General features: G+C 36.5%; 4 protein-coding genes and 1 long non-coding RNA gene across 10 annotated transcripts in view; 2 read left to right on the top strand and 3 right to left on the bottom strand.

The window, feature by feature from the left end:
- The window catches only part of LOC107716843 (amine sulfotransferase-like), a 10298-nt gene extending 8726 nt beyond the window's left edge, over positions 1–1572 (bottom strand). The window contains exon 1 of the mRNA XM_016523439.1: positions 1477–1572. Within this exon, the coding sequence (XP_016378925.1) occupies positions 1477–1483 (7 nt within the window). The 5' untranslated portion in view covers positions 1484–1572. The remainder of the gene's footprint in view (positions 1–1476) is intronic.
- Positions 1573–1915: 343 nt separating this feature from the next.
- On the bottom strand, positions 1916–7571 carry LOC107716840 (zinc finger with UFM1-specific peptidase domain protein-like). Of its 4 annotated transcripts, none has more exons than XM_016523434.1 (12): positions 7498–7571; positions 5650–6161; positions 5479–5574; positions 5293–5352; positions 5081–5206; positions 4758–4867; positions 4507–4675; positions 3434–3619; positions 3184–3346; positions 2551–2714; positions 2177–2397; positions 1916–2050 (listed from the first exon to the last, which is right to left on the bottom strand). In XM_016523434.1, exons 2-12 carry the CDS (start codon positions 6149–6151, stop codon positions 2003–2005), a joined length of 1845 nt encoding a protein of 614 aa, XP_016378920.1. In that variant the 5' UTR covers positions 6152–6161; positions 7498–7571; the 3' UTR covers positions 1916–2002. The 4 variants fall into 4 exon arrangements, with proteins under 4 accessions (XP_016378920.1, XP_016378918.1, XP_016378919.1 ...); XM_016523432.1 differs by lacking the exon at positions 7498–7571 and adding an exon at positions 7382–7460; XM_016523433.1 differs by lacking the exon at positions 7498–7571 and adding an exon at positions 7220–7243.
- On the top strand, positions 2375–15864 carry kpna5 (karyopherin alpha 5 (importin alpha 6)). Of its 3 annotated transcripts, none has more exons than XM_016523437.1 (14): positions 2375–2439; positions 9124–9257; positions 9450–9551; positions 10439–10538; positions 10620–10714; positions 10804–10935; positions 11046–11134; positions 11665–11764; positions 11910–12073; positions 12165–12243; positions 12321–12446; positions 12534–12661; positions 13275–13453; positions 13980–15864. In XM_016523437.1, exons 1-14 carry the CDS (start codon positions 2424–2426, stop codon positions 14165–14167), a joined length of 1632 nt encoding a protein of 543 aa, XP_016378923.1. In that variant the 5' UTR covers positions 2375–2423; the 3' UTR covers positions 14168–15864. The 3 variants fall into 3 exon arrangements, with proteins under 3 accessions (XP_016378923.1, XP_016378922.1, XP_016378924.1); XM_016523436.1 differs by having other exon boundaries at positions 12165–12246; XM_016523438.1 differs by lacking the exon at positions 2375–2439 and adding an exon at positions 7520–7600 and having other exon boundaries at positions 12165–12246.
- A 1007-nt stretch (positions 15865–16871) lies between these two features.
- Positions 16872–17838, top strand: LOC107716813 (uncharacterized). Its single transcript, XR_001637255.1, has 3 exons — positions 16872–16934; positions 17028–17120; positions 17624–17838. It is a non-coding gene; the product is annotated as an uncharacterized LOC107716813 (long non-coding RNA).
- Positions 17839–19476: 1638 nt separating this feature from the next.
- gprc6a (G protein-coupled receptor, class C, group 6, member A) lies at positions 19477–24864 on the bottom strand. Its single transcript, XM_016523391.1, has 6 exons — positions 24665–24864; positions 23146–23443; positions 22066–22827; positions 21745–21942; positions 20621–20744; positions 19477–20519 (listed from the first exon to the last, which is right to left on the bottom strand). Exons 1-6 carry the CDS (start codon positions 24862–24864, stop codon positions 19477–19479), a joined length of 2625 nt encoding a protein of 874 aa, XP_016378877.1.
- Positions 24865–25858: the final 994 nt, after the last annotated feature.

The raw sequence follows: 25858 nt of genomic DNA, 5'->3' as shown, positions 1-25858 counted from the left end.
TTATTATTTTCAATACTTTGCATTTTAAAATCAACTTCTAAATGTCTGTTCAGTGTCTCTATAACATGACAATTTAATTAGATGACACAATTTAATTAAGTGATAAAAAGCAGTTGCAAATGTTGTACAAAAATAAATATACTAATCTTTGCAGCAATAAAATGTTTAGCACTTTGTTTTACTACCAAATTATATGTAATATCTTATTATTATTTTAAAGTCTGCGTGAACCGGATGTTGCTGCCTTCAGTGCAGTGACGTATTTCCATCAGAAACGGAATATTTAATAGAGGGCGTGGTTTTATTTTTGCGCTCCTCCTCTCGGTCTCTCACTCATAGCTGTTGGAGGGGCGTGTTTAAGGATATTCTGCCCAAGCCGTCAAACTGACGTCATCAGAGAAGGAATGCCATTCCAGAGCAGAAGCAAATGTTCAGATTTTTATTGAAGATTACCAAGACAAACAATTTTTTTCAGCGGATTAACTTGCACTGATTAATTGTTCACATCAAGACTAGCAATGTGCGCTAGTAAAGTAAATAAAGTCCATTTTGATTTCATGCGGACTTTAATATTTAACTTAAATTGGAAAGGTTTCCGTGACCTCTCGCGCGATCTTGGCAAAAAGTCTCACGATTTATTTCCAGAACATGATGCATGATGGGATACACTAACCATCGAATACCGCTCCTTGGACAAGGGGATTGGCTTGGCGGAAGTCAAGTGTTTGACCTTTGTTCTCGTGCTTCTCATCTCTTCGACGTTCCAAAAGCGCGGTGTTCAACTTCAAATCAGAGTTAGTGAAACTTTTTAAACGCCTCGAGACTTTGGCCCCCCCCCCCCCATTTTACTGCGCTGTGTCTCACATTTTTAAACGCGTTTTTTGTGAACGATGTACTAAAGCCATTGAATTTTACAACGTTAAACATGAAAAACGATCTGCGTCCCTTTTTTACAAACAGGGAATCGAACTATAAACACAACTCCATGTTACGTTAAGCGTTTTCTCCACCACAGACCACCGTTACAGATACTTACCAGCTAACTTGCATATAGTAGCCCATTCGTGATGAATAAGGGGCAAACTGCATATGTAAGTTAATTTTAGATCAGTTCCACGCAACTTTGATGTGTGTAAATATTGAAACTTAACGTTTACTAAGATTAATAAATCATTTAGTTTTTTAACTGTTCATTTTAATGTGGTTCACTAACGTTACGAAACTGATCCTTATTGTAAAGTCTGAGGAAGAAATCAAGTAATGTAAAAAAAATAAAAAATTTCTTTATCCATATAGATTAAAACGCCATTTTTGTGGCAGCAGATGTTTGTGATGGAAAAAATAATCTGTGAGAGAATTCTGGTTCTCCATGGTAATTTTTTGTACATTAACCATAATATGTGTGTTAGTGTTAAGGTTAGTCCTAAACTGTAGTGTGCTGCCTTCCTTGTTAGTTCAACCATGCGGTTTACTTACCTGCCATCTCCGTCTCTCTCTCTCTCCTCTGGAGTGACTGTGAGATGCCAATCCGTCCTGTGACTTGTGGGTTGTCTGCCCTGATTAAATCAGGAGGTGTATTTTAACACATTTGTTCAGAAAACAGAGAAAGAAGGGGAGGATCTGTAAATGACTTGAATTTGGCCTGTGGGGTGGGAAAAAGGAGTGGGATGCTGAAGGTTCAGATTTCTTCAGAATGCATAAGGCTGACAAACATCCCTTGACCACTGATGGTGCCGACAATAGATACTGTACCATATGCATACAACTGTAGTTTAAAAACAAAACGAGCTGATTATTCAATGAATCAAAATCTAAAAACTGAAGACTCGCATCATAAGTAATAATAACGGACTTATTGTGCAGCAAGTCAGATAAAACTCTGTTATTTTTTATTGACATTTATACAAAAATACAGTTTTTCACAGTCTGTTTAAAGGGACTAGTTGATAAAAGTAGCAGGAATAGTAGATAAAATTGCAGCCAGCAGATGTGGACAATTCCATCAAGGAATTTTCTCAGCACATAGTGTCCTTGAATTAAGAATGCGGCTCTGAAAGACACAAACATGCCAAAAATATGTCAACAGTTTAACAAAGACTACACATACGACATGTCCAAATGTAATACATAACTTGAATTCCTGCAATGAATTCCTGAAGCTGTAGGTCAAAATTACCTGTTTCTCTTCAGGCGTTAACAGCCCTTCTACAGCAACCACTTGATACTGTCTGTGTTTTAGGCTACCGGGGAATTTGCGCACACGTCGTACCACGGTAGCTGCTGTATCCTGTGACAGCATCTTCCTCATTTCCTTTGGTGCACACCCCGGATCGAAGAGGAGCAGGCATAGGTTGCCATTTACTTTCTGTTCCACTCCTACTATAGAGCGACTGTGGCCTGATCATAAAGACAGGATAACACGCATGTCATCTTATAAAGGCAAGTCTGTTTTTATGAGGATAATGCTATCTTGAATGTCACAAGGGAGAATAAATTCATTCTATTTTAATTAAAGGGCTGTTGTTTTTTACAAGAGAAATCTTGAAATACCTTGGTGCTGGAGGTATATAGGTGGTAATGTCGTCTGCACTATTTTGGGTGGCAGTCTTGCACCCCTACTGGCAGAATGTGAGAAATATTGTTTCACCCACTCAGACAGTCTGGGGTGTGTGTCTCCTGGGCCAGTGGGCTTGTGAAAATCCATAATTTTGGCTCTAAAATTTTTTATGTAAAGTTAAGATGTGAAATGAATAATATTTAAGCTATTTACATGTTTGCAACTATTCAAAAGTTTGAGGTTGGTTTGATTTTTTTTTTAATGTTTTTGAAAGAAATCTCTCACCAAGGCTACATTTATTTGATCAAAAATACAGTAAAATATTATTATTGCGATTTTTTTTTTACTAGTTAAAATAACTGTTTTCTATTTTAATATTTTAAAAATGTAATTTATCCCTGTGATGGCAAAGCTGAATTTGCACAAGCACAAATCATTGCTGCTGTGGTGCTCATGAAACACTTCTTATTGTTCCCAATGTTGTGCTACTTAATATTTAATTAGAGAAAGCCTCGATACATGTTTTCAGGAGTCTCTGATGAGCAGAAAATGTACATATTTATCTTTCTGACCCCAAACCTTTGAACAGTAGTGTGTGAATGTAAACTTGGGGTTTCAGTACGTACTTCACACTAAGGGAGGTGAGAACTGCATAGATTTCTGTAGCTCCTATCCAAGCCCGTGTCCCCTGTAGTCGATGGTTGAAGTGTGAAGCACCCTGAGGATCAGCGCCTTGACCCCAAGCCTCTTCAATTAAGGCTTGCACTCTCGGAATGCTGGGAACTGAAACTGCGAGGGAACATTTTATGATGGGTACTGTTACAAAGAAAATCAACATGCAGCCAAGAGAATAACATGATGTTACTGATGTTATACCAGGTAAAAGTTTATACTGCTCCATCCTATGCAAAGATGAAAGAAGCATCTGGAAGTTTCTGTAGCCACATCCCCAACCTTTGTCCCCCTCCGATGAGGAGTAGTGACCAGTCTCAGCACAGAGCCACACATGTGCACAGTCAGAGGCGTCCCTCTGATAGTACCTATACAGAGCTCCCATAAGTCCTGAAATAGAAAGATTAAGTCTAAGCCTTGACCCGTTTTCTTTATTTTAATTTTCCACAGTTTTTTTCCAACATTAAAAAGTAACAGCTTTATAGTTAAAAACCTAATAATAATACTGCATTATTTTTAATTACTATTATAAATTATTAATTAATAAAATACATTAAATTCATTTAAAAAAGTATAATTAAGTATATATTAATTAAAAATATTTACACACGCACTACAGTTCAAATGTTTGGGTCAGTGAGATTTTTTTTTTTTTTTAAAGAAATGAATAACTTTATTCAGCAAGGACACATTCAACTGACTGAAAGTGACTATAAAAACTAGTTCTGTCAAACGATTAATCGCGATTAATCACATCCAAAATAAGTTTTTGTTTACGTAATATATGTATGTGTACTGTGTATATTTATTATGTATATATAAATACACAGTATATATTTCGAAAATATATACTTATATTTTATATTATATATAAATATATTTAATATATAAACATAATATATTTTTCTTAAATATATACATGCATGTGCTTGTATTTATATATATATATATATATATATATACATAAATATACACAGTATACACACATATATTATGTAAACAAAAACTTTTATTTTGGATGCGATTAATCGTTTGACAGCACTAGTAAAAACTAAAAAGTTACAAAAAAGTATAAATTTTTATTATTATCTATCAAATAATTTAATTATAAAAAATGTATCACTCTTTACACAAAATATTAAGAAGCACATCTGTTTTCAACATTGATAAGATAAAAAGATAAAATAACTGAACAGGTTTTCAGTCTAATAATTCACCAGTTGGACCAAATATGTAAAGATTATTGGTGTAGCTCTATGATGCACTCTCAATCAGACCTGATGTTTTGCTTCTGCCATCATCCACCCCGGAGGCCAGAGATTCAAGCATCTCCGCTTTTTTCCTGTGGAACTCTGCAGGAACCATCTGACCTCGAGACACAGCCCTCTCCATATTCCTCTCCATCTGCTTGCGATAACCACCGCTGTTATCAAGCCCAAACTGCTTCTGAAAAGAGTAGAAGTGTACATTTTTACTTTTTAGGTGAACATTTTCTAGAAATCTCCCAGTGACATTTTCTTTAGCTAACCTGGAGCTTCTTAAAGTCCTCTGCTTCCCGTCTAGTTGCAGCCTCCCTCCACTTTTGCTGCTCTTCCTCCTGAAGCTTCCTGGCCAGAGTCAGGTCTTCAGATGAATGTCCTCAAAACACCCAAATCAAATGAACACCAAGTCAGATGTTTTAAGAAACCACAAGTTTTGCTGCACCAGTGGCTACAACAGATTTCATGTTGATTGATTATTATCATTTTGATGCATTGTACTTGTAAACAGAACCCACAGAACATTTTAATCTCTAAACTAAAATGTAACTAACCAACAATTCTAGAATAAAATTCATATGCTGTTGCTTACTTATTAATATACACATACCGGTTACAGATGCTGAGCCATATTCCAGGTGTAGCTCAACATGCTCTTGAAGGGAGGAGCTACTAGAACAACTCCGAGAACACATTGGACACTCATAGCGCATCACACCTGGAGATCCCAAAAATACAGTTATAGTTCAGTTTGGCCATTCACTTTTATTCAGAACTGTCAAATCGACCACCTTGCTAACTCACCTGATCTACCACTGCTTGTAGAAGACACTTCTGTTGAAGTGCCAACCTCAGGACCAGCCCCTTAAAAAGACAAACCATATCAGACATCAATCATAGTCAGCTGGTGATAAAAAGAGTGTAAAATGAATACTTGTAAACCTACAAATATACTTGCTAGAGTGATATTTATGTTTTGAGGTAAGACACCTTCAGCTTGGTCCTGTAGATGAAGCTCAACATGCTCCTGCAGAATAAAGCAGTCTTTGCAGACCAAGCTGCACATTGGACATGCAAAGCACCCTTCTGCAACACACAAAGAGAAAATATTAGTCTAAAAGCCTAATTTAAGTCAGTTTTATGTTGTAAACTCAAGAGCACCTTTAATAGGTGAGGACAAACGCTTCTGCTTTGATTTTCGCCGCCCATCTTCCCTCTCCTTGCTTGGGTTGTTGCTGGAATTTTGTGTAGTTCTGACCAGTTTTACTGCACCATTCGCTGTGGCTGCTGCAGGTGGTGAACTCTTCAGATTAGTTGAGGTTCCCTGAGAAAGAGAGGTCCCTGTACTCGGTGACTGAGGCGAGGCTTGAGATACCTTGTCCATATTTTTCGCATTCACATTAGAAGTCCTTGTAGAATTGGGACTTTGAGCAATCCAGTCATTTGAGCTTTTCTGTCCACTGTCAACCACTGTTGCACTCGTGTCCTGGCAGTCTTTCTCTATATGTGCAGTGTTGATGTGGAAGTTCAACTCGTCATATGAGATGCCGGACAAAGAGCAGAACGGGCAGGTCATCACATTCTCTGTGTGAATCAGGAGGATATGGGTTCTCATCTCTGCCTCAGATAGGAGCTCTTCACAGCAGATGTCACACACAGGCATTATCACAAGCCTGGATAAAACAAATGGACAAATTAACCATAAAAGTATCAGCAAAAATTGCATAGTTACTACAGGTATTGTTAGTATACTGTGGCAAATTTACAACAACAACAAAAAAATCAAAATGACAAAAATTATTCTCACAGTTTGAAGAACATCTAATATTCTGTTCTGATTTTAGTACCAATAATAGACCTGACAATGATTTTGACATATGAATGGTTGTGGGTTTAATCATACTGTGAAAATTACACTAGAAAGTGAAGGATTTATGAGCAACATATTAAATATATTACATAATAATATGTAATATAATATTAACCATACATAGCGAATCTTTTTCCCCCAAACAAACAAAAACAAAAATAAATAAATAAAGTGGACCAAAAAATTTTTTTTAAATATTTTATTATAAATATTATTAATAATTATTATTTGTTAATCATACTTATAATCCATGTGATTTTACCCATTTGCAATGTTTTTAAATAAGCCATAAAGGAAATTGTAAATTTCTAAATAAATAACTTTTGCACAATAATATAATAACCATTCATAACTGACATGATTATATAATATATAAAATGTTTTTTTTAGGTTAAACAAATTAGTATGAAATAAAGAAACAAACACTAAAAAAGAAATAAGACTAAAGTGGACGAGAAAAGAGAAATATGGGTAACCATTTGTTAATAGTTTTATAAAAAATATTATTAATAATACCTATTCGTTTTAAATAATGATAATTTTTCATGTAATTCTACCCCTGTACAACGTTTGTTTATAAAGCCATGTAGGAAATCATATATTTCATTAATAGCAAATATTGTGTGACAATGAATCCACAGCCAAAAGTTCGTAATCGTGACAGGCCTTAATTAAAAATATTTAAAGTAATTACGATATATTACCAGATAAACATGGTTTACCTTGGTAAACCTTGATAAACAGTGGTAAGGGATGCGTTTGTGTTTGGAATGCATTTAAAACGTTATAATCAACTAATAGCAAAACTCTGAGGCAATTTGGCCTTAGTTAACCTGAAATCCGGATTTTATCAAGACGCACCTTACGCGACAGCAAGCATCGATTCTGTCAACAAAGAACACTGGACAGTCACGCTGCTAACATACATTTATAACATCAAAAGCCTTCTTCAACTGACTTCATGCACAACAGCAAAAATTCAACTCGAATCTATCTCGAAATCGACACTTATATGCAACGTACCTGTTCAGAGGTAGATATGCTGACTTAAACAATCACCCGTTTCACTTTCTGTTTATTATTATTGAATGAGGCCGCTCATGAAAACCGGAAACAGCAGCGGAGGTGACGTTTCTTACCAGTGGACGCCATATTGCCCTCAGCTGGAGGAACTCGGGAGGGTCTTGAGAGAAATTTAAAAACACACGGCCAGTACATCCCTCTCCGATCTACGACTAATGGGTGAGATTTATACACTATATACGATGTAAAGGTATTTTCTTTCCAGGGAGTAAATGAGGCAACAGGGCGTGCTGGCAGAGTAATTAACCATCTTGACGTTTAGTCCAAGCTAGCATAGCACGGTTAGCATGTTAGCACAGAGAAGTTGGGCACAGTTTAGGCTGAAAGTGAAAAGACTGAATGATTTGAGATATTATAAACCAATAACGTATTAACAGTGCGTTAGTGGATTTATGAAACTGATTTGTGACCCAGAAAGTCTTGGTTTCAGCTGTTCACGAAATATGTGCTAATGCGCTACTGAAAATTATGACTACCAAGAATATTTAGTTGTTTGTTGAGCCAAATAAATTGCGTGGTATTAATATAGATGCTTAGACTTGTATATTTAGAGCTGTGATTACTTATGTAGTATGTGATAAACTGTCTTTGTTAAATAAGTCCAGTCCTCCAACCACAATTCCACACAAAACCAGCTGATCCGATTAAAACACCAGTGTTTACAAGTGCTGCATTTGTGTAAAGTGATTAATTAGAAGTTAGAGAAGATGTCGACATATGTTTTGCATCTTAAAGGGAAAGTTCCTCCTTAAAATGACACTTTTGTAATCATTTATTCACCCTCATGTTGTTCTCTGTTGATTTTTTTCTTCTTCTGTGGAAGACAATAGAAGATGTTGGGACTGACAGCCTCAGTCATCATTCACGTTCAGTGCATATTTTTCCTTGCATTGAAACTAAAAGGTGACTCAGACTGCCGTTTTGCATAACGTCTCATTTTGTAATCCAAAAAAGTAAAGAAAGTAAAATGACTGTTGTTGCATTATATCCAGCTGTTAAAATGTACATTAAAAAGTTTAATAAAAGGAACTTCTAATCACTACATTTCAATGCAAAAATAATGCAAATAAATAATTAAAAATACATTAGAAAATGAAGATATACATGACATGTTTTTTTCCCTATATTTTCATGTTTTATGTCTTATGATATAGACCGTTGGGCCAAATTTAAGGTCATCATGATGAGACAACGTTGGCCTGCTGGTTTGAGCATCTCTGCTTAAAAGTTTCTAATACTATATTATTGATCCACTAACTTGCTAAAGGCTATTCATGATATGTATGATACTGTAAATATGAACGTCTTTAGTCAGATATACTGGTAATAAATGAGACAAAAGCGGCTGAGTTAAAATGTTTAATTCTGAACTGCTTGTTTGATATGAAAGGAAGCTGAACAACAAAAACATTGACCAGATAATGAAGGAAGTTCAGCATGCAAAGTGTCAGTTAGTGCTCACAGGAAATGCTAGTATTAACAAGCATAATTGCTTTCAGAGAAACCATTCCTTTTGTCTCCACATGCTGTTTGGCATAAATTATGAGGAGAATTGCATACAGGCTCGACCAGTTGTGATTCTTGTCTGTATTGCTATAGGCTTATGGTTGATGTGCTGAATAGACAGCAGAAATTGAGTATCAGAATGCGCATCTGACCACATTTCTTTCTCTGATCTGAAGACGCAATGGCAAGCCCAGGCAAAGAAAGCTATCGAATGAAGAGCTACAAGAATAAAGCCCTGAACCCCCAGGAAATGCGGAGACGGAGAGAGGAGGAAGGGATACAGCTCCGTAAACAGAAGAGGGAGGAGCAGGTTTGTCATCATTTTTTTCTTCCTTATTATACAAGCAAATTAAATTACAGTTTTGTTCATGAAGGGTTCATGATACTTTATGGAATAAAAGTGTATATATTAAAGGGTTATATGGCCGGATCTGTTCATTTAATATATCAGTTTTGTGTACAAAAGTAACTACTAAAGTAAATCGTTCTACCTACTCCGCAGCTGTTCAAGAGGAGGAATGTGTCTCTGCCACCTGGTGATGAGTCCATGCTTGAATGCCCCATTCAGGACCCTGATATCAGCTCCACTGTACCTGTATCAGGTGTAAGTAATTCAGGCAGCAGGCTATCTGTCATTGTTGTCAAACAGATGATTGGACTGTAAAGTTCACAGAGAACAGACATATTTGTCAGTACTTTTCCCTTGGGGCTTGGTTATTAGTTATAATTTTAAGCATACTGAATTGACTATACAGCATTTAAAAAAATAAAATTAGCATAGTTGTATATATTTTGTATCAATTAGCATTATATTAATATAAATTGTTAATATATATAAAAAAATTATATCTATAAAATGTCCTCAAAGGAAGCATTTATTTAATCAAATATACAGTATACAGTAATATTGTGATATATTATTAGAATTTAAATGAACAGTTTGCTATTTTTAGATTTAAATTTTTTTTTAATATATTTTATTTCTATATACATTTTAATTTATTCCTGTGATGGAAAAGCTGAATTTTCAGCAGTCATTTTCCCCTATCTTCACTGTCACGTGATCCTTCAGAAATCATTCTAATATGATCATTCTAATATGCTCATTGGGTCCTCAATTTTTTTCTCTCAATTTCTTATTATTATCAGTGTTAAAAAACAGTTGTGCTGCTTACTTTTATTTATGTAGAAACTTTAATAAATTTTTTAGGATCCTTTGGTGAATAGATGGTTCAAAAGAACAAATTATTGAAAATAGAAAATGTTTGTATCTATCTCTCTCTCTCTCTCTATGTGTGTGTGTATATATATATGTAATATATGTTTGGATACATAGGTACAGATATCATTTTACTAGGAAAGCCATTGAAGTAAGTTTGTACAAGACCAATTTTGACACCTTTCGTACATTTTTTTTTTTTTCTGGTGAATTTAAACTATTTATGTCAAAAACTACATCTTAGATAAACATTATAATGTAAATCTGTGCAGGAAGGAGTTATAACCCAAGACATGATTCAGATGATCTTCTCTGAGGATCCAGACCAGCAGCTCATAGCCACTCAAAAGTTCAGAAAGTTACTCTCTAAAGGTTGGTGTCTTTATTTATACATCTCATCGACTCATGGATGACAATTTTTTTAAAGTCAAGATTAAGATGAATTTCCTTTAGAGCCCAATCCTCCCATTGATGAGGTCATCCACACACCTGGTGTTGTCAACCAGTTTGTTGAATTTCTAAAAAGGAGTGATAACTGGACTCTGCAGGTAAGAAAGTTTCATAGCACAAGTCTTGCGAAAGCTACATTGCCATTACAGCCAAGCTTTAAGAGGCTATTGTTGCTTGTTTTGACCAGTTTGAAGCTGCCTGGGCCCTAACCAACATAGCGTCAGGAACCTTCCTACACACCAAGGTGGTCATTGAGACAGGGGCCGTGCCCATCTTTATAGAGCTACTCAACTCAGACTATGAGGATGTACAAGAGCAGGTGATTTTTTTGCAGAATGTAGCCTGGTTCATGCCTTTCATCCAATAGCTGGTTTATCAGAACTCCATAGCACCATGAAAGTGATCAGTTGTGTGTAACTGTTTTTACAGGCAGTGTGGGCATTAGGAAATATAGCCGGGGATAATGCAGAGTGCAGAGACTACGTCCTCAACTGTGGCATCTTGCCTTCTCTTCAGCAGTGAGTGTCCTCTACCGGTCCCAACACTGTGATTGCATGTTTATATTTTCTGCTTTTCAGAAAGTCTATGATACCCTTTGAAAGCTGTTGAACTGTTATCTCAATAGTGCAGGTCCCTATATCTTTGCTGAGCCCTAAATCTAATATCCTGCAGGAAAAATGACATTAAATGGCATGAACGCACACAGTCCCAAACCCTTCACTAGCAAGTATTCACTAGCTGTGATGTTAAATACAAACAGGGTAAATAAGTCTGTTTCATGCTTTTAAGAGCCCTCCAAAAGCTGGAAACTGTTAGAACATCTACTAGGCTATATACTAAAATGAAATATAAATGAAATATAAGTGAAATACACTGTTTGAAGTTTGAACATATTAAAAAAAAAAAAAAAATCTCACCAAGGCTAGTAGGCACTTAGGCCTATATAAAAGCATCCAAAAAGCAGCATGTCATGGGACCTTTAAATAAAAGACTTTACCATTACCGCCATCTAGTGGTTTGATTACATATTTTTTCCTCGTCTTTGCAGGTTGCTTGCAAAATCAAACCGGCTCACTACCACCCGGAATGCAGTGTGGGCGCTATCCAACCTATGCAGAGGGAAAAATCCACCTCCGGACTTTGCAAAGGTGAGTTTGCAAACCAGTTTTGGGTAAACCACATTCCAATTGCATAGTTATCAAATTTCAATGATTCACACAAACACACTCTCTTTGTGTAAATCAGTGTTTTTTCCCCTTGTAACATGATCGAACAACTGTTGTTTCTTCACAGGTGTCACCATGTCTGAGCGTGCTCTCCAGATTACTCTTCAGCAGTGATCCTGATGTTCTTGCAGATGCCTGCTGGGCACTTTCATACCTGTCCGATGGACCCAACGACAAAATCCAGACAGTTGTTGACTCAGGCGTGTGCCGCAGGCTGGTGGAGTTGCTCATGTAAGGACCAGACATGCTAACTCAATCAGTAAACCATGTGATTTCTTTTATCACTGACTTAGAATAACACCTATGTGTTGTCCATTCACAGGCACAGTGATTACAAGGTGGTGTCCCCTGCACTGAGAGCAGTGGGGAACATTGTAACAGGAGACGATATTCAGACCCAGGTAGTATAGGTGTTGTTTATCACATGCAAGGTTGTCTGCATTTTTCTGATCTGTTGTGATGCTCTGTTGTATGTCAGGTGATTCTGAACTGCTCCGCTCTGCCCTGCCTGCTCCATTTACTCAGCAGTCCGAAGGAATCCATCAAAAAAGAGGCCTGCTGGACCGTCTCCAATATCACCGCTGGGAACAGAGTGCAAATCCAGGTACTTTAGACTGAGGGAGACATTATAAGGTTATGATACCATATGTTGTGTCTGAACAGCCATGGCTTGATGCTTTTTCTGTTGCAGGCGGTAATCGATGCCAACATATTCCCAGTGCTAATCGAGATACTGCAGAAAGCTGAGTTCCGCACCAGGAAGGAGGCCGCGTGGGCAATAACCAACGCCACTTCGGGAGGCACGCCAGAGCAGATTAGGTGCACTGTGGGCTTATTCTGCTTTGGTTTTTACCTATTCTAGGAATTTAGAAGGATTTATTTTGATTGAGGACTTTCTGAGAATCTTATATAATGCATGCTAAACCACCTTCATACTGCCATAGGTTATCATTTACCCATGTTTTAAGACAGACTTGAAGAGCTTAGTATCATTTATACAGGGATTTTGGTTAGACTAATAACAGTCATTAAAGCACAGAGTGGGATCAAAGCATACGACACATTTCTGGCCTGTAGATGGCAGTAATAGTCAGACCATCTTTAAAGTGATTTTTCTTTTTAAAATTGTTTTTTTGTTGCATCATGTGGTTATGTAAATATTAGGGATGTCCTTTTAACACATAAAGTGCACTTAAACAATAATAAAAACCTTTAAAAATGAGCACTAATAATCATACCTTAAATTCCGTAAAAAAAAAGTAAATATCCAATTTACTTTTGAAGTGGAATTTTTATCTGACACACCAGGAAGTCCTCAGTTGATTCCCCCCGACATATACGCCTACATTCTAGGAGAGAAAACTGCATTATAGGGTGCTATTTAGGTGGATGTTTAGTAAAACAGAAGTTGATAATTGTGCTTTACATGCAGATACTTGGTTTCTCTCAACACCATAAAGCCCATGTGTGACCTGCTGACGGTGATGGACTCCAAGATTGTGCAGGTGGCTCTAAACGGCTTGGAGAACATCCTCAGACTGGGAGAACAGGAGTCCAAACAGAACGGAACGGGCGTCAATCCTTACTGTGCTTTCATCGAAGAGGCTTATGGTAGGCATGCCTCACCTAATACCTTGAATCATCTCATGCATTTAATGTAATGTTTGGTTTTTCCAGGTCTGGAAAAGTCATTGCAGTCATTATAAATATTTCTAGTTATGGTCCGCTCTTAAGTATATTTGTTCAAAACTGCTCATTTGTCAGCAATTCTATCTTTAGAAAATCCTTATCCAGTGATCTTAAACAATTGGACAAGTACTAAAAATTCACTGCTTAAAAGGTGCAGGAATCATGTCTTTTTAGCTGTTTTGTTTCTCATGTGATTTTCACAATTTCGGATTTGTCTGGGTTGGTTTGAAGAATATTATCAATGATAATAATAGTACTATTAAAGATACCATTTATTATTATTAAACAAAAATAAACATGCACAAAAAACATCAGCAAATCAACTAATTTTATAATATATTTTTTTTAATAGTCAGAATTGTCATATGCTTTCCATACTTGCAGACGGTGTTTACAGTGCTGTTTGTTCATTTGTTTATATAATTGTTTTACTGTTGTTCCCACACAGGCTTGGACAAGATTGAGTTCCTGCAAAGCCACGAGAACCAGGAGATCTACCAGAAGGCCTTTGACCTGATCGAGCACTACTTTGGCGTGGAGGAGGAGGATGCCAGCATCGTTCCACAGGTGGATCAGAATCAGGGCCAGTACATTTTCCAGCAGTCTGAGGGACCGATGGAAGGCTTCCAGCTCTAACCCGTATCGCTGTGCTACTGACCAAGCTTCAGGCCTTGCTTCCTCCATCCTGCCTGGAGTCTCCTCTCCCTCCTTCTCCGCAGAGCAGGACCTCAGCTCCAGCCTCGCTCCAAGACACGGAGGCCCGTACCCGCTACTAACAGAGTCCGAGTAGACCCCCAAACCCAACCCACTAAATCTTCCATTTCCATCCTGCCCATATTCCAAGCTCCATTATCGAGAGAGAAAATCTGTGAGATGGACCGAGGAGAGCAAAGCTCAGAGTCTGTAGTTTAAGTCCTGTTGAGACTTACAACAAGCATCTTGCTTTTATTATTATTGTTGTTGATGTTATTATGATTATTAGACATTGGCACTGGTGTCCTGTAAAGTAAACTTTACTCCACATCCCTTGAGAAATGTGAAACTACCTCTTCAATCAGAAAACGAAGTGTGTGACAAACACCCAGCCTTTAGCTCTGACAGTTCTCTTCTCTTGTGAAGTAAATGCTTCTATGCAAACATGTATTTTCGGCGTGGCAGAAATAACATGGCCAGACAAAGTAACTAATGTATTTGCATTGATACATTTGCATTGAATGAATTCCCTGACTTTGTGTGCCAGCACACCAAGTTTATTTCATGCCATGTTTGTTCACAATGCATCCTGAGGGCATGTCAAGCCTAGTTACACTATTTATTCTGACGTTTTGTTAACTAGCAGCAAACTGCTGACCTGGGAGATTTAGAGCCGTATTTATTGTGCTTTTTAGAAGGTCTGTGGGGTCCGGCTGATCAGAGACCAGCGCACAGCCCGCTTCCTCTCAGCCCTCGCTTTGCTAATGCTGTTAAAGCGTTACAAGCGTTGCATGCAATTATTTAAGTGTGGTCATGCGATCACCAAGATGGAGTTGTTTGTATGTATGCATATCATTGGGTTGTTTCTCATCTCACCTGGAAGGTGTTTCTTTTTGCGCTGACTGGCTTTAATTTGATTTATTTAATGTTCACATGGTAGAAAGTGTTGAGATTTAATAAAATGTGTATATTATATATACATTAAGGGTAGAAGGAGGATGTTTTTTAGTGAAATGGTCTTGGTGTGCAGTGAAATACTAATGTAAGAAAAGCGTCTTTCATAACATTCTTCATTCAAAGAGCTTTTCCTCATATGGTTCCTACTTGCGCTCATATTTCCTGTAAGGAACTTATGTTCTAATTCTTGTAATGATATATCTTTTTTTAATGCTTCAAATGAACTTACTTGCAGGAGATTGCCTTAGTCATGAAACTTGTCTGGCAGAAAGTTCCTCTCAGTTTTCTGTTTTTGGTGTGATTATTTACTTCCTCCTTATGTTCTGCCCGTAAATGACTTGCACCCATTTTTCTTTGAAACAAGCTTGATTGATCCAAATAAGAGTTATAATAATGGAAAGTCAGTATATTTACAAAGAAAAAAATCATTAAGATTGTAAAATTAAACTTTATCAAGCACATTCGATTGTATAGTTTTGTAAAAATTCTCATGTTTGTACAATGTTTTCTAAGGGTTTTTTTTTTTCACATCAGAAAAAAAAACATCTGTGTTTTAAGTTATCATTGGTACAAACCTACATTACAGAGGAGATCATTGCTTTCCTCAAAGACAAATGTTGATATTGTGTGAAATGATGTAGACAAATAAACAGACAAATAAAATGTTCTGTTACACATTTAAATAAGTTTACTGTGATTTAATTATGCAAGGCTGGTTTGCAACAGTGCTTGTCAATGTCAAAATGTTTGAGCCAACACTAGCAAGAGTTCAACTTCTTTGGTATTAAAGGATAGTTCACCAAAAAAATGAAAATTGGAATCATTTACTGACCCTCAAATTGTTCCAAACATGTATGACTTTTTTCTTCTGTTGATCATAGAAGATATTTTGAAGAATGTGGGTAACCAAACAGTTGTTGGTCCCCATTGACTAAAATAGTGGGGGGGAAATACTATGGATGTCAACAGAGACCAGAATCTGTTAGGTTACCCACGTTCTTCAAAATATCTTTTGTGTTCAGCCGAGGAAAGAAACCCATACTACTAGTTTAAAACTTCTTGAGGGTGATTAAATGATCACTTTTTGGCTGAACTATCCGTTTAAGGGGTAAAATCACAAAGTCCCTCACACAGAACGGTTTCAGCGCAGCCTTAAATCCAAGAACTGCAGGGACTCGAGAGATGCTTTTTAAACAGCTGACCTACTGTTTACTGCCAATTCAAGCTCAGCGGTTAAAGACGTCCATCTAATGTATGTTTACATAAAAATGAATTAAAATGCAGCGCAGTGGAACGCAGAAACTCCAACTAATGAACGGCGAAATCATAATGGTGAATACCAAATAAACACGTAAACAGAGGTACGGTACCAACATTAAAACACGGAGATGGAACTGGATTAATTATAAAATAATAGGCTATATAATTAAAATACCAAATAAAATATATCAGATGTTATGGTAAAATACCATAACATTTTTAACATTTAAACATTTTTAAGCGAAGTGCCTTCAGCTGGACGATATGTGAAATGGTGAACAGGTCAAAAGTCTTAATTTTATCGTGGAGTATAACGTGACTGGAACACCATATTTGTTTTATAAGTGTTATATAAACGTTCATATAATATTTCCGTGTGGCGTAAAACCCACAAATAATATTTCAAAATATTCACCGGTAAGAAGACAAACGTCAAACCAAGGCTGTTTGATTCATGATATTGGAATTACTCTGTCATGGTTTAGCCTATCAAGTGAGGGAATTGTGCAAGTGTGACTGGCAAGATGTTGACAGGTGAAAGGAGACTAAACGAGTCATTTGTCTGTTTTGTTTTGTCTCTTTTAAGTTCAGCAGAGATCTTCATCTTCAGTTGTTGTGCGCTAATAAAGGCATGACTAGGAAGTTTACATACATGTGGCTTGGAACACTACTGCAAAAGGTATGTGAACAACACCTAATTTACAGGTTTTGCTATTTCCAGTGAAGATCAATATCAGTGCAACACAATTACAATGATGTGTACTGTGACAGTGAGCAATGATTTTACTGTTGTTGCAGGAGTTTTTTTTTTCTTGTGAACAAAGCAAGATCAGATAAATTGTTTGAGTCTGGTGTGCAAAACCCATAACTGACTAGCACAAAAGCCCACAGCTGAATACCATTAGGGATGAATTGAAATGCCACTTGACCCAGCATTAGAGTATGAATGGAACCAACAGACTTAGGCTTAGAATTCATTTGCTTGTGTACAAATAACTACATATAAACCTGGGTGCCATTTTACATAGAATATTATGTATTTAAATCATCTCAATCATCTCAACAAATATTTGACAAGAGGATGTAAGCAGCATTATCATCCAACGTCATTAGCATCTTGAGGATGAATTTCAATGTACATTATCTAACCATCTGAGTAAATATTATTTTTGTATGGAATAGTGTCTGTTTAGGTGACAAAACTGGACATGCTAGTTCAAAGAGGGGAATACCACAAAACAACACCTGAAGACTGCATGCCACTGGCAATAATGACTCCACTGTCTGCTTTTGTGGTCAAACCGGATGACGTTTCTTTCAAGTATAAAGAATTGATTCATCATCTGTCACATTTTTAAAACCCCTGCAAAAGTTCCATTTCTTCGCCATTGCATATTTTACCCAACACTCATATTGCAAGACCTTTCTCACACCGGGTGACATTTGATACTGAAGCCTGTAATATTATGCTCAGGGTGAGAGATAAAACCTAAACATTTTGCATTTACACAAACCTTCAAAGAGAAAAACATGCAAATACCCCCTCAAAAAAACTTTTTCAAAATATGTACATTCAAAGTGAGCTATTATAGACCATTGAATTTAACACTTCAACTTAACACTGCATAACAACAACACTTTTTTTAATGTAACTGAAACCCTTATGGACGTAGTGCCAAGTAATTTGCACAATAGCCAATTACTAGGCATTTTGGTGATTGAGGAAACAAAGATTTCTGCATGACATAAGAAACATGACCTATTTCCCTGTCTGAGATGAGAGTTTGGGGCTGTTCTTGATCCAGTCACAAGCCTCTGGCACTCTCACTATGTCTCTCTCATAGTATCAGTGATGTGTTAGCCAAGAGAGACACTGTCACACCAAAGAGAAAAAGAAGAGGTGATAACAAGGCGCTCTGATTGTTTTTGTTGTAGAATACGATAGGGGATATATTCACACGTTATATAAACGAAAATGATGGTGTATAAAATTGATTTTAAAATAGAAAATTAGACGACAAAGAATTAACTTGACGGAGCTCAAACTCAAAACACACGGTAGCAACAAACAGGAAGTATCGTGCCGGTGTATAAGTATACCGGTGTGGCCAGTTACCTCAAGGCGCACTGCTCTTTAACCATATTATTATTAACGTGTACATAAAACTCGTTTCCTTTTCTCATCTATTTTCTTTTCTGGTAATCCCACCACCATCAAAGCTGAAGTTTTTTTTTTTAAAGTTTTTTTTTTCAAACAGAAAAGACAGTTTCATTCTCGACAGGATGTGGAAGATGTTTGTAAATTTACAGGAAAAGTCCCAGCTTCACGACAATTCATTTTAATAAAGTAAACCATTTTCTTCCAGATGATTGTATGCAAAATGAAATGGGTAAACGTTACGTTGAGCTCCCCAATCAATAATGGCTTTACAGCATTTATGAATCTATAATGCTAGTTTCTACATACTAATGAATTGTATTATTATTTTAATATTAATAATATTTAACAGTAAATATTTATTATAATAAATAAACAAACTATTGTAATGAAAATCAATTAACTTTATTAATGCATTTATAAAGTTAAGTTTGCGAGAATGCTTTCATGTTAACAAAGTAAACTTTATTGCAATTTTGCTACAATTAAACATACAAACTATACATAGTATATACACATAAATACATTTTACAAAAACTTTTTTTCTTTCCAGATGATGGAGGATATGCTAAATTAAACAGGATTCATGTTAGAATAAGGCTGAATTTTCTAACATTAGGTATCATGAACTAATAAGATGAATAAGACAATGTTAATTTCAAATACATATACATATACAAACATACACATTTGATCTGTTTTCCACAGTTAAATGAAAGTATTCATCATTTAGAATGATCATCATGAAGTTTGGTCTTTTTAAAGATTATTGTATGTGAAATACAAAACTTAGTCTATTTAAGTTTCATGTCAAATGAAGACAAAATTTAGTCAGAATGGTTGCTTTGACTCGTGATCTCAAATTCTTGCAACTATTTTAAGGCACATTATCTATTTTTGGTACAGAAACTTGTTTCTCCTCAGGCACAAGTGACGGATTGGATATGACGTAGACTGAATTCTCAGTTTTACTGTGTGGATCAGTTCCAGTCAAACCCCTGATGTTCTCAGCGCTCTTTCTGGCATATTCATAAACATTGCTCAAGAATGCATCTTTGGTATTATACTCCTTTTTGAAAATAATTATGTAACATTTTGGCAAAAAGTGGCAGCTCAGGATCCCGTAGTTTGAAATGAGAATGACAACCACCTCCACAGCCGGTACATATTTGCCACTGGTGGTGACATGCACTGGGATAAAAATGACCCAGGCCATGAGGTAGATGAGCATACCAAATGTGATGAACTTCGCTTCGTTATACTTCTGCGGAAGTTTCCTGCCTTTATAAGCAAATGTGAAACATATCAGCGCCAGGAAAGCTATGTAACCCAGCATTAACCCAAACATCACACTTGAACCCTCTTTGCATTCCAGGAGAATGGATTTGGGCTGCACCACTTTGTCTTTAAAAGGCCTGTGCAAGGTCAGCCAAAGAGCGCAAATGGTGACCTGAAGCCCCGTGCAGATGCAAACGATCACATACGGCTTGTAGAGCTTGCGAAGAAGCTCCTTCAGCTCTAGGTTCATCTGGAACGCCAGAAGGATCTTCAAGGACTTCACTAAGATGCATGAAACACACAGCGTGAAGCTCAGGCCAAAGATGACCTGCCTCACCCTACACGTCTTATTGCTCGGTTCACCCACAAAGAAAATGACACTGATAAAACTGCCCAGCAGGGAGAAAAGGATCAGATGACAAAGTGGTCCACCTGCAGCCTTAACCACCAGAGAGTTCCTTTGCCAGAAGAACAGTGCGGACATTGAGAAGAGGAGTAGGATGCCGAGGGCAGCCAGCGTCAACAGGACTATAGCGAACCCACTATTCCACTCAAAGTACTCATAAAGCTTGGGATGACATTCTGAGCTATTAGCGTTTGACCACATGCTCTCAGTGTCGCACTTGGAACAAGCGTCTGCATCTGAAAAGGCCATTTAAAAACATTGTATTTGATTGAATGTTGGAATAAAATTACAAATTAATATCAGAGATTTTAATGTAAAGTGGCAGCAAGGAACTTGCCTGTATGGTTGGAGTATTGGTTTTCGGCGCAGGCGAGACATGCATAACAGCAAGTGTGCTGACCCTCTGCTGTTTTTTTGTACTCCCCTGGATGACAGCTGTCTGAACACTTAGATACCACATTCTGAGAAGAAACGAGTGAAAAATTGCTTTAGGGAATGCTTTATAGAAAACGCAATATGCAGAGCTGAGGAACGGAAGAGTTTTTAAAAGTTGAACTTTCTGTCTTAGAAATGCGAGGTTCATGCACGAAATGTTTAAAAAGAAGCACTGTGGAACGCAACAACACCATGGGTGTTCAAACTCGGTCCTGGAGGGCCGGTGTCCTGCAGAGTTTAGCTCCAACTTGCCTCAACACACCTTCCTGGAAGTTTCTAGTACACCTAGTAGCCTAAGACCTTGATTAGATGATTCAGGTGTGTTTAATTGGGGTTGAAGCTAAACATTGCAGGACAATGGCCCTCCAGGACCGAGTTTGGACACCCCTGTTCTACACTGTACACGGCGGTCCTAATGTAGTACTACGGAGCCCCTAAAGGGACATGGTGATGGACAAAAATATGAGATAAGAGGGGGGAAATATATTTCAATGCTTTTGTGTTTATTCGTAGATTTGTGTTCCCCCAAAAAACTCTGCGTTTGCTAGCAAAACAACTGCTCTTCTGAAAAAGGTTGCGTTCTCTCACAAAAGCTTTGCATTTCCTTGCAAAATTGTTTTTGCTTCCCAAAGAAACTCTGCATTCGTCAGCAAAACCTAAAAAAGTACTCAAAAGTTTTGCCAGTGAACACAAACTTTCTTGGGGAATGTAAAACATTCGTGAGAGAACGCAAAAGCACTGAAATACAATTTTTACTCCATTCTTATATTTTTTTTCATCATGTCCACTTGGGGCCGATAATAATAAAAATGTTAATAATAATAATAATAATAATAATAATATACACTGTAAAGAATTAATATAAAAACATTCCCTGTAAAAACTAACATCCAAACAATACCGCAATGCTAGCCTCCAAGGTAGATATTTTTGTTGTACTGTCAAGTCAATTAGAAAATTGAATAGCTGACTTTTTTATTAGCAGAAAAGTCTTGATAAAAATGACGATTAAAAAGAATACATTACCTCAATATCACTTAGATTCTTCCTTGTAAAAGTGAAACTGCTGTTAGACTGATAATATTCTGCTATTCTGTCATGTCCTTCAAATTCATGTTCATCCCATAGGCAGACGTCATAGCCCAAATTAATGTCGCCATTCGTGTCAAAATTGTACATGACTCCCTCTTTCTCAAAAGTGATGGTCCTCACCTGTTTTAAGAGCTGAAATGCAAACATGCAATGACTTATAGTATGCTGATTGTGACAACGCAAATAAGTAAATAAATAAAATCAAATAAAAAATACTGAATTTGAAAGCAAGTGTCTCAAAATGTGGTAAAATACCTCCCAGGGTTGGATAGCTGAAGGGGTCTTGCATTGTCTTTTTACACATAGTTCAACCACAGCATTAGAAATAGCACTGACGGCCATCTGAACGCTGAAGACCATGTCCAAATATGTGTTTTTAATCAGTTTCTGTACTGCGTTTGCAGCATTTCCTATATCAGGCAGTTTTAAAAATTCCTCCAGGAATGAATTGTTCATCTTAGCTTCCCTTTCAAACTTTAGATCCTTAAGGTATTGACGAAAAGCTGTAACATTTCCACTCTTGAAGGTGAAGCCCAGTATATTTCCGATATCTGAGAGGTTTACGTCTTTTAGAATATTTTTAGCGGTTGACCAGTTATCACTGGCCACCCATACTTTATTATTTGGAACGTTCCTACTACGCAGGCCCTGGAATAGCAACTTCATTTGAGATGACTTAGCAAATGAGACCAGCACATTAACCTTAGTATTTTTTTCAATGGTGTCCACAGTCTTGTTGATGTGGGTGTTTAATTTTTGTTGGTCTGCTAGCGAGTCGGGTAGGATCGCCTTAAAGGCCACACAAATTCCCTCGCTTTCGGTGTGCTTAACAAAACTTTCCATGGCAGAGCGCCCATAGTCTCCATCTGTAATGATAATGCCAACCCAGGTCCATTTATTGTCCTTCAGAAGTTGTACCATGGCATGGGTTTGGTACTCATCATTTGGGACAGTCCTCATGAAAGCAGGAAAACGACTTTTGTCACTTAGAATCATAGCTGTAGATGCATAACTTATCTGCACAAAAGATGAACAGACAGCAGTTAAAGGTTAAATATATTATAATTCAATATATTTAAGTTAAATTCATCGAGGTCTTTTAATGACATCTATAGTTGCACGAAGAACCTTTAATATCCATGGAAACTTTCCAGTGGATAAAATATAGTGGAAAAGAAGGGTCTAGATTATTACTTCACACTAAGAAAAAATGGTTCTTTTAAGAACTGTTTACTGAAAAGTTCTTTGAGGAACCAAAAATGGTTCTTCAATGGCATAGCTGCAAAACCATATTTTTATGAATTACTTCATGTTCATTTCAGGTGGAGATCCTACCTGTGGAATCAGCAGAAGGTTGAGTTCCCTGGCAATTGCGATGGAGATCTCAGAAGAAGAGGTCCCAATTACTGCCATTATTGGCTGGACAGGTTGAGAAGAGTTTGTTGGTGAATCACAGTCTGAGTATGGCCGTGTGAGATCTTGGACGGCCCAAAGCGCAGTCGTGACATCAGAACATGTGTCATAGATGCGATATCCGAGAGTTAAGTTCAAACTGCTCAACATGGGGGATCGGTTTGCCATTTCCACAGCATGAATCATAGCTAGAGCCTGATTTAGACCTTTTGTGTAATATCTAATGAGAACAAAACAAAATGACATAGAAATGGTTGATTCTTGCCAAGATGCCAATATTCTTCAGCATAAGAATCATAGTATAATGATTTTTTTTTAAAAGGGGGAAAAAAGCATTATTCACAGTGTAATGATGAGGATGCATCATCCAATATGTTATTAGGGGAAAAAAGTGTGTGTGAGATTTAAATGTCGTTGTTGGTATAAAAAAAAAAACACTAGGCAATAAGTTTAAAAATAAAATACTATGTATGCATTTTGACAATTTAGTTTAATCAGACAAATAAAAATAATTAGTCAAAGAGATACATCTTAAATACACTATATAATTACATAATTGTATATATATATAATTATATTCAGCAAGGACATATTACATTGAAATGACATTTATAATGTTACAAAAGATTTCAAATAATCAATCTATTTGATTCATTTAAAATAAAGGCTGTTCTGAACTTTCAATTCATCAAAGAATCCTGAAAAACATGCGTCATGGTTTCCAAAAAAATATTAAGCAGCACTTCTTGCTGTGATAAATAATAAGAAATGTTTCTTGAGCATCAAAACATATTAGAATGATTTCTAAAGGGTCATGTGACAATGAAGACTGGAGTAATGGCTGCTGAAAATTCAGCATCGCAGGAATAAATTACATTTAAAAATATATTAAAATATAAAAGTTATTATGAATTGTACTGTTTTAATGTATTTAATAGTATTGTTTTATACTGTAAATAATTGCAGCCTTGGTAAGCATAAGATACTTTTTTTTTTCTTTTCTTTTTTTTTTTACAAAAATATTCAAAAATCCAGTCAGCCCAAAACATTTATTTTAATAAAAGAGATTTCATATTAACGGTCCATATGAATTTGAACAATATGAACAATGAGACTGAATAATTACCCATAGATTACAATAAATGATTCAACATTTTATTCATGGAATTAAGAAATACTCCATAAATTATAATTATTATATTAAATAATAAGAACACCAGTAACATCATGCCACTAACTGTAACCTTTAACTTCAACATAAAAACAAACATTTTTACTTTACATATCTAAATGGGTTACTGCAGTGTCCATAAATGCCCCATTAACAAATCTTTAATGTCCATCACAAATAAATTAATAGAATTATCCAGTGACAAAAATGATCAGTTCAGTCATCTTTTGTGTGATGTTCATGGCTGGATTCTCCACAATGAACACTCACCTGCTGCAGTTTGGACGCTGAGGAGAAGAGAAGCTGTTTGAGCCAGTGTAGTTCGCTGCCTCATGGATGGGAAAAAGACCTCCAATGATGATGTCTCCAGGGGCCATGGCTCCTTGGTGGCTGAACTGTGCCAGAGAAACTTCTCTGACCCCTGCCAGCACAGACAACATGAGTAAGAGGCTCAAATCCAAACCAGCCATCACTGCTTTAGGCGGGTTTCCCTGAGTTCACCTGGATGACTGACAGGTGTGCTCTCACACATCTTTCTTTATAGTACACATACGGCTTCTTTCATGCATAGCTACAGGAAAGTAAAACACACACACCTCCCACACGTTCCTCAAGTTCCTCCCCCACCCCCCTGACTTGTAAAAGGTATAAAGGTGGTGTCTTCCTGTAAAACAGGTGAAATATAACCAATGCCAACAAATGCCTTAAAAAAAAGAACACTCAAGGCCATCAGGTGTTTCTTAATATACATTTGGTGATGTGTATACAGGAACAAAAAAAAAATCCATACCAGGATTATTATAATTAACTAAAACTGAAACCATAAATTTGTTTTCTTACTTGACATAAGCATGAACTCAAACAAAGTAAAAAAAAAAAAAAAAAAACACACACAACCTTATTTTTATTTCAGCTATAGTTGCAAAGGAAGCATTTAGTATTTTCTTTAATTTTGACCTGATGTACCTAAAAAAAACTATATAGACATATAGTCAAAACTAATATAAATGACAAGCCACAACAAAATTACAAATATACTAGATAAAATTAAAAAGGGAAAAAAAAATTCAAATATTAATAAAAACTATAATAGTATCTCAGTGATACTAAAATAACACTGATCCAATTCATGCCAAACAATGACACACACACACACACACACACAGTGAAATAAAGTGAAATGAAAAGCATCAATATTGCAAGTTAAGAAATGCATCAATATTAACTATTCATCTCTTATCTCTAGGAAATCATCTTGAAGTGCAAGTGGCTTGTTCACGCCACCTTGTGGTGAGAGAGCACGTGTTAAGCGCTGTTTTTAACAATACGAGGCGCAGATACTTTCATAGCATGATTTTATGTTTTAGTTTAAAAAAGGGAAATTATGGCTTTCTCTAATACCAATAATTACTTCTTAGTCAACTGCAGTTACAGTATTTCTGAATCACCGTTCATCTAGGAACC

This window comes from Sinocyclocheilus rhinocerous, unplaced genomic scaffold (assembly GCF_001515625.1).
Source record: "Sinocyclocheilus rhinocerous isolate Xijiao unplaced genomic scaffold, SAMN03320098_v1.1 scaffold300, whole genome shotgun sequence".
Taxonomy (NCBI): Eukaryota; Metazoa; Chordata; class Actinopteri; order Cypriniformes; family Cyprinidae; genus Sinocyclocheilus; species Sinocyclocheilus rhinocerous.
Note: the sequence above shows the minus strand (reverse complement) of the source record. Positions and strands in the feature narration are given on the sequence as shown.